The 15,739-nt window shown below is 33.3% G+C and overlaps 1 protein-coding gene across 1 annotated transcript; it reads right to left on the bottom strand.

Annotated features, from left to right (window-relative positions):
- Nucleotides 1–1,326: 1,326 nt before the first annotated feature.
- Nucleotides 1,327–14,071, bottom strand: LOC115450890. Its single transcript, XM_030179039.2, has 5 exons — nucleotides 13,909–14,071; nucleotides 11,969–12,140; nucleotides 10,297–10,415; nucleotides 4,361–4,541; nucleotides 1,327–2,110 (listed from the first exon to the last, which is right to left on the bottom strand). The coding sequence occupies exons 1-5, from the start codon at nucleotides 13,912–13,914 to the stop codon at nucleotides 1,971–1,973; spliced, it is 618 nt and encodes a 205-aa protein (XP_030034899.2). The 5' UTR covers nucleotides 13,915–14,071; the 3' UTR covers nucleotides 1,327–1,970.
- Nucleotides 14,072–15,739: the final 1,668 nt, after the last annotated feature.

Below are 15,739 nucleotides of genomic sequence, written 5' to 3'. Positions count from 1 at the left end.
ACTAGAGATGAAACGGATATCCGGCAACTATCCGGTATTCGGCCTATTCAGCCTAAATTTGCTATACCACATAATAATAATAAGCCATAGTATATAACCAGACACCAGGCAAATATTCAGTCGGTCACCGATTTTGAAAAAAAATATATACTTAATATCCTTTTTATAAAAGCGACGATAGCCCAGTGGAACAGACTGCCGAAACGAACATCCGCAGGTTCAAAACCCAAGGGCAGACGCCTCTGACTTTCTAAATCATGAGTGTAGTTTTTTGTAATTGTTGCTAGCTTTAACGGCAAAGGAAAACATAGTGAGGAAGCCTTCATACCTGAGAAGTTTTCTATAGGAATTTTGAGGGTGTGTAAAGTCTACCCATCCGTATCAGGCCAACGGGGCGGACAAAGGCCCGATCCCTCTTAGTCGTAGAGGAGGCCCGTGCTCAGCAGTGGGACAGTATACAATACATTATTACTTTTTTATTAAAGCTAGTTTGTACGGAACTCTCGGTGCGCAAGTCCACCTCGCACTAGTTCGGTTTTTTTTCTTGATAGACTGACTATTTTTTCATTTGCTACCTCACTAAAGCAATGCCAATGTGTCTCATGAGCGTGTCCTCTACTTTTTTAGCCGGTGTTATGTTGTAGCCTTTACAATAACCACAAATGATAGTAATTGCAATAAATTTAAAAAGTCAATAAAATACTTGCTTACACGCAAGTTTTGTATCTAACTATATAAGATAACGAAGTTAAACCGTGGCTACAAAGGCGAGGTTTTATCAATATTATTTGATCTATATATAGGATACATTGTATAAAAAAAGGTTTTAATGCAACGTTGATTAATGATGTTTTTTTGAAGATTAAACAATTGAGTGTAATGATGTCTTTATTTAATTCCTCCGAAGTGATTTCTATCTGATGCCGGGACGTTAGTCGTTAAGTCTTCGTTAACTTAAGAATGAATCATTTCCGCAGTAAATTGCAAATGCAAAAAGACAAAAAAATGCAGATGTTTTATAAAATCTTTTATAGATTTGATGCAAAATAATGTTATTTACCTTTCAACTTGTACAGCGAAAGGTGATATGACTCAAGCCATTGATAGAAAAATTTAAGAATTCCTTTTTTAATACTATAATTACGTGATTCTTAAAATAAAGTACCTTAGTATGTACCTATGCTAACAGGAGTCATAATATAAGTCCCATATTATTCAACATAATAATGCAACTTAAAAGCAATGTACTATATACTTAGGTGTGCTTCACAGTGTATGCGTTTATTTCAGTTGGCATTTCTAAAAAGTTATAAATAAAACTCAGCATAATGTTTCAATATGTTAATTTTATTTTCGAGATTTAATAGAAATGTATTTTATAGTAAATAACGCTAACAAAAAATTGTTCGTATAGGTGGATCAAATACATAACTACGTTAACTTTAACCGGTAAGTATGTAAACAGCGTTTATATTTAATACGTAAATATAGTATTTCTTGAAGAAAATAACACAGAATGGTACGAGTTTGGTAAATTAAAATTATCATAACTAAGTAACTTACTCTAGTTCAAGCACCTTTATCCTAATATTATGCTTTCAGACTCAATAATAATTAAACAGAATGGCTTTAATAATAAAATATAATAATTTAATCATCTTTAACCACCATAATAATAAAGGTCACAGTAAATGTTAAATGTTCCAAGAGTACAAAAAATATGCCTTTTTTCTAATATTAAATAATATATTGCAAATTATATATGTATGTATGTATGTAGAGAGGAATTCAAACTAAGTTTATTTCGATTGTTAACTAAGAAAATATATTTTCTGCATTAAATATCGCAAAAGCTGCGGTAAAGAGAGCTGTAAAATTGTATAAATGCTCCTACGTACACAGTATTTATGTACAGCTAAATTAGTCCAAACACCTTTATTACGTTATTCCACATTATAATTATTTCAAACTTAACCAGCGTATTGACGAACGATTTTAGCCCATTGCTGTGGGTAGTTTCTTTGGACGTAGGAGAGAGTTCTTTGGATTTGTTTAGTTTCTTGCGGAGAACATTGTGGGCACGCACCTCGCAGTACTAGAGGAGCCAGAGCTGTAAATAAAAATAAAAAAAAAATGTTGAGAAATTTAAAAAATACAGATTGCATGCATATCAAGTGTTAAAAAATAAAAAAAAATCATTATGATATGACGTGATTTGCCTAAAATTTTACCTTATTATCATTATGTTGATATTTATTGCAAGTTCATGCCTGCCAAGATCTAATACTTGAACCTAATAATGTTTTTTTTTAAAATGTGACAATATATTAATAACGTATCAATAGAGTTTCATTCAAACCAGCATCATTGTAATAGCCGAGGGCTTCCCTACCTGCCATCATCGATTTCTTTGACTATTTTATTCATACGGGACGAACGCGGGGATTGTGTAGTCGCCATATTCTTATATATTATTTATAAGCGCACACAAAGGCATAAGGTCGACTGGTGTCGCTCGTTCTCCCTTGAACTGTAATTTATTTTTCCTGAGTTTAAGCTGTGACGCATTGGAAGTTGGATCCTACGACCATCAGTGATTTAATACCATGTCTGCATTTATTTACGTTAAGTATATAGTTAGGACCTAGTATGCATTTATACTATGTGAACTATTTATACTTATTATACAAGTCCAACACGAAATACAAGTACCTGTATGTTGCAAAGAGACACATGTATATAATTAGAATCTACCAAAAATCGACAAAGCCCTCTTTTGATAGTTTTAATAGCTGTTAAAAATGTTCGAAACATTAACAATAGGTTGAATGACCTGACTTCATATCAACAAATAACAATAAAAAAATTACTAAATTTTCACCAGATAATAGTTCGAAACTGTTTTAATACGTAATTCGGCTCTACATCATCGTAATAACACACGTCAAGTTCTAGCCGTCGTTTAGATTTATAAAAACAACGGTGTTTTAAAATAACATATTTACTTTTGCCTAGGTAAGTATATAATGAGTGAGTATTTGCCTAGGTAAGTATATAATATTATTGCCGCAAAATATGACACTCAAATTAATAACGATAAATCTATTTATTATACTAGTAGACTTATTCTAATAGAGCCAATAAATGCTTGCTTTATTGCCTTATATTTCATTTAAAGTAGGGAGCTTTTGTTCTCCTTTACTAACCTCTATCTACCGAGACAAATGCGGTCTCATAGACAGAGTTACCCCTCGGCCTTCTTCCAAGGCCTACGTATACTCGCAGTTTATTTGTCAGTTTTCTTCAGTTATTAGTATTTTGGACTCCAATTTATTTATTTATTTTATTTTATTATTCAGTTATAGTTTTATTCTTTTCAAAGGGAGCGTGATGGCTGGTCATCGAACAATGTCCGTGGGCGCCACCAAGATGAGTTTTAGGGAGGTGCATCAACACCTACGCACTATCATACTACGTAATATCATTAAGTTTTCTTTTTTTCAAATACAAATCGCACGTGTTTTTGTAAATGCTTTATCATAAAAAAGCCTCTGTGGTTGATAGTTCCCATTGTTGCAGATTTATTTAGTAACATGTTTTTTGTGGTTTATTTGTGGGCAGGGGGGTGCACGTGCACCTCCCTCCGGTGCCTATGTTATTATCCTACACACAATGTGTTAAAAACGCTGCCCTAACATTGGAGTGGGACAGGGCCAGGACAAATTCTAATTGGTCTTTTAGCGAGTTACTCATTGTTGTGGCATCCCCAGTGCGTGTCACTGGCAATATTGGTTTACAAGATTACCAAATGTGGGGGCGAGATCCTGTGGTTATGTCGACCTTTTTTTCTCACTTAAACAGCTCTAGTTACTCTGAAGTGGTGCAGTCATATAATAATGTAGGCGTGACAATGAAGTTAAGGAGGGTAAAAATATTAATTCTAAGTTATACTTAAGTATCCTATATTATAATATTTATGACGTAGAACGCAACAAATGTGCTATAAAACGTGAAGTCGTGGGTTCGATTCTCGCACCAAGTAAATATGGGTGATACGCAAATATTTGTCGCAGATTTCCGGTTCACCTTGTGTTATGTATACTTGTACGAAACTGTGTGGTTAGGAGTATGCTGTGACTGGTGAGTGCAACATGTAAGTGTATTTACTAAAATGGACGAATATGTACTTAATCTATCAAAAAGTCTCTACAGTTGCATTCCGAAACATTACTCAAAACCTAACAAAGAATAACAATAAAAAAAACATCTTTAACAATTATTCTAGAGCGTTTTGTTCTTCATGTACATAATTTATTAGCTACAAAGGCGGGAATACACGATAATCTTAGCTGTTACGTACTCTTTAATCGTTTTCCAATAGGATCACAAGGCGCCTCGCCGAGAGCGCACTTCAGTTGCCTCTGAATGAAGCGCTTATCGTTGAGAGCATCTTCGAGTGCTGTGTCGGTGACTTGTGGACGCTGGGCCTGTTGCGCCACACATGATGCTACCACAACGCATACTAAAAGGACGTAAGTTACCTGAAAACAAAGAATATAGAAAATATTGTAAAAGATCAAAAAAACTAAATAATAATGAAATTTGGTAAAGTGTTTTTAATTTGGACCAATATACGTCCTAAGTGAGGGTTAAACGATTCCAGTGAACTTTTTATAATAAAAATCATCAATAGGCCACAAAATACCAATAAATATGATGAGATAATAATACAAATACAATTCTATGTGGATGGTATCGTTAAAATTATTGTGTATAAATATGAAATACTACCAATTGTAGGAATATAGTATTATGTAGGTATAGGTATAATATACCCCACTGAAAACTTTAAATCATTATTCTTTTGGTAAAACACATTTATTCTGTACTGTGATATGTTAACAATGTTAGTAACACAAACAAACATGAAAGGTGAAATCCCGCTGGGTTATCTGTTATTTACATAGATTTTTTTAACGCTTTAACAAACAGGACGACTTAAGTTTGTAACACGTGATAAGTTTTTAAAGAGACAAAGATTAATCAAAGGAAACAAAGACTTCGGCCAAAGGATAAACATAAAAGTTTTACCTGCGCGTCCACAACATTTTAATAGTTTTTTTTTTTGAGATAACATACTTTTTTGTCACCGCTGACCATGACATAAGAGCATAAAAATAAAAGGCCATAAGAGTTCGAATTCAATTTGAATGTTGGTGCAATAACTTAGATGTATTTTGGGAATGATACAGGCTTGCCTAGTGTGAAGACCATAGGATTTAAGATATAAGCCCATATGTAATGAGATGTCAGTTTTTAATAGATAATTAAAAAAATGAAAACTGCTTGTTCGATGTTCCAATGGAGCAATAATAAATATGTTTTGATTAAAAAGTTTTTGCCTGCGATTTAATTCCTTATAGACTCTCCTCATATATCATTAGTAAGTTTAAAGTAAGCTCAACAAAGTAAAGTGTGGACGCATGACGCATCCGTTGCTTTTCTGTCTGCATTCCGTACAAAATATCCCCTTAGTGTATAGGGTACATACCCTGTTCATACACTAGTCGTATTATACACAGTATATATCTACATATAATAAGTGCATATTATATTTATATGAACAATTAATATTTTATAGTATCGCACCAGAGGCGAAGAGCGATTTATTTCAAAAGGTCACTCGAAAAAAATCCTTAATTAACACATCGTGGCCAATTTAACAAAAAACAAATAGTAAGACAAACGTAAATAAACCTAAAAGGGAAGCCGGTAGGAATCGGGTTGTATCGACGCTTAGCTACTATGCCACAAATGCCGCTATTTAGTAATTACATTCAAATCAAAACATAAATCTAACAAAACGGAAGGTAAAAATTCGGTCTAGAAACTTCTTTTTCAATGTTATGGGAAAGAGGACGAGTGAATAAACATCAATCACGTAATGTTGTGGTAGAAACGTGTGCAGTAAGTAATTCAAAGCAATGATTGCATAAGGACATTCGCGTACAACGTTGGAAATGTAAGGACGAACTATCGGTCAAACCCACTATGTGCCCGGCTGACGACATCATATACGTAAATGTACAGTCGCAAACATAAACTAAATATTAAAAAGCAATATCGCTGTACCTATATATTTTAGTACCTATTTATACCTATTTATTTTAGTAAGTGTATATGCCGGCAAACAACCAATGTTGAATTATTTTTATCATCCATAAACTTCGACAGAATCATGGATATATTTGCGTAAATAAAAAGAAGTACGGTTTAGGAAATTGAGCACGCCTTTTTCTTCTTGATAACTCTATCATGCTACGAAAGGTAAATAGAGTAGATAAGTGTTTAGAAAATACTTTCAATAATCAAAGGAATGAGCACGATTATTAGTTTTTTTAACATTAAAAACAGACTTTAAAACTGCTAGCCATTTAATATTTTCTACGTTTATGGACGGAATTGTACAAGTTTCCAGTCCGTATAAGTAAGAGCGTTAGCAACGCGCATTACGTGCTCAGTAAAGTAATTGGCGGGTAATCAATGCGTCGCCAAATAACATACTAATAACCCAATACCCGATATGATTGAAGACAATGGTATCAATTCGATATATTCATTGTGACAAAGAAATCGTAGTTTTATTATGGCGGAAATTCACGCGTGTCATTTTGTATTGGTAAAAACAATCTTCCATTTCACCCACATACACAATTGAAGTTTTATTTTTAAACTCTGATGCAATGATGTTTCTCAATTAAATTTGTATTTCTGTAACGTGTACTAGTAATGTAGGAAGACCTGCATGAGGCGAGTTACAGAATCCATTCAATATTGTCTTAGTTAATTTATTTAGTTATTACAAAATACTGTGGAATAATAGAATTTTGATTTTATTGTCGCCGAAGCCACACGACCTCACTGTTCCCTGATGGTAAGTAATGTGGTCACTTATTGATAATTGATCGCCTATGAACATAAACGATTATACACATATTTGGGATCTATATCCATATCATTTCTTGATACCAATACTAAGTGCTAACCTCCAAGGAAGAAAAATAGGAATTTTATAGAGTGAGGGGATTTAAACCTGCCAATTCGGCTGACCGTACAAAACAAAATGACCAAAACAGTCTTTTCGCCCCAATTTTCCATGAGACAGTAGACGTACCCGCGTCGGACCGACCCAATCATGCTAATTTAAAGTTTTCAGAGTACGACTCTATCACTTCCCTCTTACTATTACCATTAAGATAATAATAATATACAGAATTATGTATTAATTAACCGATTATACATTGCATTAGTATTAACAATACGCAAACATGTCCCAAATCTTTTATCACTAACCCATTTAATATTATTGGTTTTAGAAACTCTAGCAATTGTTATTGTAGACCGAAGATGTTACGAGTTATTGTTAATAGAAATTTTCTGTCGATCTTTTGTTCAATGTAACTGTGTTGAAGACAACAGTTTCACCAAATGAATAGAATAACTGATTTTTTTTTACCTGAACTAGTACCTTGTTAACGGTAGTCTATTTTAGACATATTTATTAATGCTTAACAATTGGCATTAACTCTGCTTTATTTCATTTATTCGCAGATAATAATATATCTGTTTCGCTTAAATCAATGCGCGATATACAGTTCGAAGCTGGTCAATCGGGTACGCCAGGTCACTGATCGTAAAAGGTTATATGATTATACGATAAGTATGTATGTGTATACTCGACATTAAATTTAGCATTTCAAACATTTAATGCTGGATTGCACGGTGCAAAATCAAACTTACAAGCTTGAGTCATCAATTGCATGATGTTTGGCGTCAACCACAAAGCCACAAGGCATTCGTTTAATAACGTCCTGTTTAGTGTTAAAGAGTTGCTGATGCGATGAACTCCAGCCATCGAAATCCCACCACAAATTAACAACAAACGTGATAAATCTACGAAAATTGTCGCCCTTCGCCTACTTCTCGCTTAACAATACAAACGGCAATGGACGCCTTTAGAAAGCAAATCGTGAGAGACTTTAGATTACAATGAAACGGATTTAATTCTTTTATCAACTCTTGGTGAGTGTGGTTAAATTTTCAGTGTGATCTATGATTCATAATATTATGAAGCGTATGGACTGACGTAAAGCTTACGGTAGTCGCTTACCGTCACGGAAAAGTGAAAATTAATTTTAAAAAATAATTTTGTTAAATAAGATTTTTTTTAAGTATATTAATCAGATTATTAATTATTTGCTTGTGTTGTTTACAAGTGATGCGATGAAAGGACGTCTTAAAGTAGGTACTGTAGAAGGTAAACTATAGTAAACAGGGTAGAGTTAAATCAGACATTTCTAACAGGTACATCTAGAGCCTATACTATTAACATCAAAATATCCTACTTTATTATACTATTGTTCGTACTTACTATTTGTCTTAAATGTGCCTAATGAGTATGTCTGTATTACGTTTCAACAAAACTTAAAACATCGTTACGCAAATCGGAAGTGCGGATGCGTTGAATAATGGCGCCAAAATAAAGTGGGACACACTTTAATGCGATTTTAACTAGGATGCTATGAGCCATCCATTATGCAATTGTGTAACACTTTAACTATTAGTTGAACGTGAGACTACCAACGCAACCCGTGCCATTCTTACTTTATCGTGTCTGGTGTACCACATATTGAAATAATGTTTGATCACATTGTTAAGATTCCAATTCGCACGCAAACAAAAACAAACTTAAGTTAACACACGTTTTCCTTATAACTTATTGGGCCAAAGCAGGTAGTAACATATAGAAACTTACTGTCCTTCGCGAGTTCAACAATCTACCAGCTACGTACCCCCAATTAGAGGACTAAAGGTTGTTAAGGTGTAATAGAGAAATTGCCATGTAACTTACTTGCATGTTTGTGATTTGCAGCTCCAAGCACTTTTACTTTCCTTACACTGTGCGATTGACCCGGATCGCGGAATTAACAATTCATAAATGTTTCACAAAGTTTTCTCGTAGCCAGTGAAGCGTTTAAGGCTGCGTCTTGGTAGAGAATGCTGGACCGACTCATAGTGCCGTAACCTCTTACTTAACTCTACACTCCCCCCTATTTCAAGTCGGCTGTGCATTTCAACTTGAATGCTGCTATGATTGTGCGTTCAACGTTACGTGAGCGAATAAAATCCTCAATAAAACGATATCATACGTTTATTATTTATTTCTTTTGCATATAATGTAATTAATCGTTGTGTTACTCTTATTACACTTTACATACGTAAGAAAGTATAAAGATATAAATACAATGCATTCATAAGTCTATACAATTACAAATACAAATTGCGAAATCATAATGTTTGATACTTTAATTAAAAAATTCTATTTAATTAAATAATGATTACACAGGTAGGTTAGCATAGCAAATTGTTCTATTAAACTAATTAGTTAATAAATGTCAATAATAGATAATTAGGCAATATCTTAAAATAAATATTTATCGAATAATATCAAATTGGTCACATTGCAAGCATATTAGATATTCTAGTTTTAAGTAACCTACTTATAGAATACACTGCAACATCGCTCTATAAAAGGAAATAGCGATTTTAATGATTTATTTCTTAATTTGTTGTGAAACTACATAATATGTAGAATTAGACAAATGTCAAGATACAATCTTGTATTTAACAATTTAACGGTCTCGGCGACTGTTTGCTTAAAATCTTAATTTAAACCTGTATTTATATTTCATCAATATTACAACGTCATTAGTCAATTTTAAATGGCTCTTTTTTTAGAAATATACAACGAACTGGAGAATTCAAGGCATTCATAATAATATGCTGCACATAAAAAAATCTTTCAGAAAAAATTAAATACGCTCTCTACCTAAATTACCGACAACAAAGATAAGAGGGTAATATAAATGCTCTACTATGTTTAAGGGACAAGATAAAAAGCAATATTTTTGTTTATGATCTTTTTATTACCTTAGTAGGTAAACGAGCAAACGGGCCGCGTGATGGTAAGCGGATTCCGCCGTCCATGGATTCTTATCAATGACAGAGGCACAACCAATCGGCTTCCTACTGAGAAAATCAAATACTAAACACATATAATACATTTATAAAACATATTTCCCATATCAGAGACAAAATTTCGGCGAACCCCCTAATCCGGGCTAACAACATTAATCTTAAATTAAATCGTTAATCCTACAGGCAGTTTTTTATTGCGTATTTTAATCGCAATTTTAAATAAATCCAGTGTTTCAGACTTCAGCCGTATTGGCGAACGATTCTCGCCCACTCCCAAGGATAGTTTCTCTGGACATATGCTAGAGTCCGTCGAATATGGCGCGTTTCTTGAGGTGAACATTGTGGGCAGGCCCCTCGTAAGACAAGCGGTGCTAAGGCTGAAAAGAAATGGAAATGAGTTTATGAATCCCTAGGATCCCAAATCGTGTTAGTGTTATTATATCCGGCTAACAACTTGAGCACACAACCGTGTTTCTATATTCTTTTTATAGCTACATTAATACACGTGTGTGCGCGTGTTGTTGGACGGTTATTATATCTAAATAACTATTTTGAACCTTCGTCCTTTTAGAACTTAGTTTTGAATATTTCCTTGGTATAGCGCAATTGCATGATGTTATTTCATAATTTCGTCAACGAGAACACCTCGATATTTTTGTAAGTAACATATGAAAGGTAAATTTTAATCTCGATCTGCCGTAAACTCAACAATACTACATTACAATGAAATGTACTAAAATACTGTCTTTTTATATAAATCTCCACCATAGTTTTTCATATTTAAAATCTTATTGTACATTTTCTTCTAAAGTTACTTTTACTTCTAATAAGTTACAATTAACGTCCTTTCATAACACGTAATAGAAGGAACTGGTTTTAAACTTTGTAAATATAAATCCATAGTGTTTGCATAATCAGTTAAAGTAAGCATAATAGTACTGTAATAAACGTCCGAAAAAACTACGATGTCGCGCTGTGTGCTTTCCTAAATCGGCTTGATCACGAAGCATCTTTAACTTGTAAACCACTCATTTGTAATATCACTATTTTAATGGTCTGTAGTAGACTAATTAATTTTATCACAATTTTTTTTTTAACAGTGATTTTCCTAATATATGTTTTGCTCCGGCTATGTGGCAAAAAACTCGTAATTTTAATATGTTTTTTACAAAGAAGCTATAAAAATGTACAGTTTATAACATACGTGACATGCTTTTAAGTCAGCTTTACACACATTATTTGGAAAAGTGATAAAACGGGGATTTAAACATTGGAGATAACTCTTTCACAGTTCACACACAATTTAGAAGTGGTGTCTCCTGTCGTTATGTAAAGAGTATTTTCCATAATAATATAATATCTCTTTGAGTACTATAATCGCACTGATCATGATATTTAGCAAAACGCAATCTTGTTGCTTTCTCTACCCATTATGAGAGCATAACATTTGTTACGAAATCATGATAGTTGATAATCATATTCCCTAAGTTTTTTTTTTAATTAAGTACATATATAAAACGTAGGTAATTCAATAACGGTCACAGTTTTAATTACTTTCTGCTAAAGTTATTGTACGAGAAGACTGCATACTAATATTATCAACCACATCATCTTCATCCATAACCTAGTAGAGTTCCACTGCTGGATATAGGCCACTCCCATATAATGCCACCTTGTTCGGTCGCGAGCCAATCGCATCCAGATTCGACCCGCGATCCTTACAGTGTTATTCACCCATCTTACCGCTGAACGGCCTACGCTACGCTTGCATTGTCTTGGCCACCACTCAGTTACTGCCTTACTCGATCTGTCATCGCTTCGTCTAACTACAAGGCTTGCCCAACTCCATTTGAGTCTAATATTTATTGGTTAGAATTTATGAATCCAGAAAGTATAAAAATAAAATTAACAGAAATTGTCTTTGACTCACTCCTTAATCTCCTTCCAACAGGGTCACACGGGCCCTCGCCGAGGGCACATTTCAAGTGTCTCTGCATCGTCGCTTTGTCGTTTAGGGTCTGTTCTAATTGGGCATCGGTCATTTGCGGTGCACTCTTAGCCAAGGGCAGTATGCAAATGCATAGACAAAATACGATGAAATTCTGTAAAAACAAATATCAATTTATTTTGTTGGCATATTTTATACTACACCATATTAAAAAGTGGTAGTACCCATTTTTATTTTTTTTCTAATATTGTATTTAATGAACCAAGACATATATAGCTAATACTCGAACAAAAAAAGAGGTGGTTTCTTTACATAAATATAATAAATCCTTGGAGGAAACAAAATTGTTAAGTATATAAAAACTTAATGCATTTAATAATACATTTTCTGTAAAATTCAGGCCGCTGTCCATTATACTTGATAAGTAGCCCGATAAATTTTAGACCAACATACAGCCAGTGCCTAGGCTGAGAAGTAGAGTTAAAAATATATAATTTGGGATATATATACCTACTGGATAGCCTTTAAATAAGTTTAGAACAGTAAATAGTATTTTTAATTATAGAGACCAGTACTCGTTAAAAAAATGTAGAGTTGCCAAGAATCAAGTAAGTACACAATTTTTTTTTCTATAAATATGGAAAAGTAAGCCACAAAAGTCGTTGAACGAATTCAAAGCTTCAAATCGCATATATACGTTTAGTTTACTGATATAATATAACCCCTGTATTAGGTATATACCGTCCCACTACTGGGCACGCATCTGCTCTACTACTGAAAGGGATTATGTCTTAATCCACCATGCTGGCCTAGTGCGGATTGCTAGATTTCACACACCCTCAAAATTCCTATAGAGAACTTCTCAGATATACAAGTTTCCCCACGACATTTTCCTTCACCGTTAAAGCAAGCGATACTGCACAAAGAATACACACATCATTTTAGAAAAGTCAGATCTGTGTGCTTTTGGGATTTGAACCTGCGAACATACTACTCGGTAGTGCGTACCACACCCAACTAAACTATCGCCACTCTGTTTAGTTTAATTAATACTTTATTTTTCTTTATGCGAAGTAAGTATAGTTAATCCTTTTTATGTTATTTTTGTGAAGATTTTTTTAAAATACAAAAGTTTATAGGCGATTTGAAATTTGATTTTTTTTCAGCCAGTTATGTGGATATTTTGTTCGACATAATATTATATTTATTACATTATATAAAGGTTCCATAACAGTAACATTTCGTCATGTAAATATTCGTTAATTGACTGTAATCACATATTTGGAGGTGAAAGCAATTTTTGGCTGTAGGTATTTGAAACAAGTATACTTCTATTTTATTTCCTTGGAAGAAGCCTTGACCTCAAAAAATCTATACCTAAGTACTAATTTTTGCTTAAGACCAAAAAAAGAAAAATTATATTATTTTAACCTTTAAAAGCAACATATTTACTAGAAAAAGTTTAAAGGCTATCTTAGAGTTTTACGATAATTTCCGATACTAATTAATTAATATTTTTTTAAATTATATACTTTTTGTTAATACATATGTAACATTGTAATGGTAAATTTGATATAATATTTTTCGGTGTAAAAATAATCCATTATAGAGGTAATCTTCCGTACTTCGTATTAAATTATTAATAACGTCCGCTAATATAGGTTGGTAGGTTCATATATACATTTGCCATTAGAATGTCTCTAAAATTATTCTAATACCCGCGCATAAATAAACACACGTACCTACCGATAACATACGTCATAAATCTCGTATCATGAGTAGACTTAAAATCCAATTTTAAAAAGTGTTACCTAACACGATTTAATCTACCATTAAAGCACTAGTCCATCTCAAATTATTTATCAAAGAAAGCATAGCTGCAAGGTTATCAACTACCGACAAGATCATAGTTTAATACTTACCTGCATTTTAAGTTACGGCTCACTTAAACCACTATAAGGCACTGAGTATTACGTTACGTGAAGTAGTATTTTGGGTTACGCCTAACCGGCGATTAAGGAGCGACTGGACACAATCATTGTGTTAAACGGGCGACGGGATCGCGTCCCTCCCCACCTCGTAATATATCTGAATAGAGCTTCTTAGCAATAAGCAGTTACAACGAATTTAACAAAAGTACAATGAGTTAAGTGTTCAAATAATGAGGATTGAGGATAATTGGCTTTACTCCTGACCGACTTAGCACGTGGTGTTTTTATGGAAAAACCGTAATGCATTAATTTTAAATTACTCTATTTAAATATCTAAGTAGGTAGAGAAATTATAGTTTATTTATTTGAATACCAAATGACAATGTTAGAATCACTTGAAAAATCCTTTTCGGGCATTGTTAATATAAAAAATAATAACAATCGGTTGCAATTGATTGTAGCTTCTATGCCGTTAAATTACAAAAATAAGTTTCATATCGAAAAAAAAAACAATATTTCCTCCAAAAGCAGTACACACCCGCGTGAGATATAGTTAAGGCATTAATTAACCCATCAACCCCAATAGATCAATACAGTGTACCTATTATGGCCAAACTCTACGTAATAACCGAAAGTTAGGGGAAACCGTTGTCTTTACAGTAGGAATTATCACGTTATATTTTGTTCTGTCGACATCAACAATAAGGCTAAAGTTCAATAATCGAGCATTTGTTGTCTTTATTATGATTCACAGTAAAACCAACACAACTTCGTGGTTATTATGATCGCATGCGGGACCGTTTCGTAGAATTTCAAAATAAAAAATCAACTTCTGTATTTTAAATAGTTAATCCTAGCAACGGATAAATCCGTCAATAGCCATGCGATTAATCTGAAATAGCACATATATAATTATTCATTTTTTTTTTGTATATAAAGAAAAAGCTTTTGTCTCTATAAAAGTTTATCACGCGTACGCAGCTGCGAGCAAAAGCTAGTTAAACATAAATTATACCAGGATCACGGATTGAACTGATTAAAGTCATTGTTAATCGAAATTTGGAATAAAATCAAATAATTTTCCTCTATCATTTCGGTGAATCGCTAAATCTAAACTTACCTACTATGTAATACGCAATACCTCGAGTGTTGCAAGAAAGCAGGTAAAAAAGAAATATGGTGAATCATAATCAATAGTGAATCACTAAAGTCTCCAAGTACAAAAACAAAGAAGGATGTACTTAAAGTATAGAATTTATATTTTTAATCTTTTAAGTAATAGATCCGAACAGACAGAGGTCCGAAAAGCCCACCTCTCGTAATTCCCCTTCTCTTTTAATAGATAATATGTAATCCAGGAATAGGGCGCGCCCAGGGATCCACTGACAGTGTACCTACAGAACACACTTATTAGCTATCAGAAGAATGCTAATCAGTCGCCTTAGGTGAGGCAAACTACTCATGAGGGTAATCAGTTGGAGAGAGGGGAGGGTACAAATTTCAAATTTTGATCCTAAGGGAACCAAAGCGGAAATTTTATATAAGTTGTCCCAATAATCGAACACATTACACAAGTAAGTACTTTCATATTTTATCACGACATTTCTCTCGCGTTGCATTGCATAATATTTTTACGAATATTCAAATTCCGCGCCTAATTTTTAGTATAGAGTAGTATGCTTCCTTCCTTCCTTCACTTTTAGTTTTTGTATACTATAATAATAGCTTGGATATCTACTTTTACCTCCAATTTAGTCTCTATATACATAGAACGTATTTTTATGTGAATAAAATAAGCCTTATAAGTGTAGGTATTCTTATT

This window comes from Manduca sexta, chromosome 8, assembly GCF_014839805.1.
Source record: "Manduca sexta isolate Smith_Timp_Sample1 chromosome 8, JHU_Msex_v1.0, whole genome shotgun sequence".
Classification (NCBI taxonomy): Eukaryota; Metazoa; Arthropoda; class Insecta; order Lepidoptera; family Sphingidae; genus Manduca; species Manduca sexta.
Note: the sequence above shows the minus strand (reverse complement) of the source record. Positions and strands in the feature narration are given on the sequence as shown.

Coding starts and splice junctions, on each gene's coding strand:
- LOC115450890 (XM_030179039.2), bottom strand. Junction 4,542..10,296: donor CTTGGGAGTGGGCGAGAATC/GTTCGCCAATAC, acceptor CTTTGTTTTCAG/GTAACTTACGTCCTTTTAGT. Junction 2,111..4,360: donor TATTGGAAAACGATTAAAGA/GTACGTAACAGC, acceptor TTTTATTTACAG/CTCTGGCTCCTCTAGTACTG.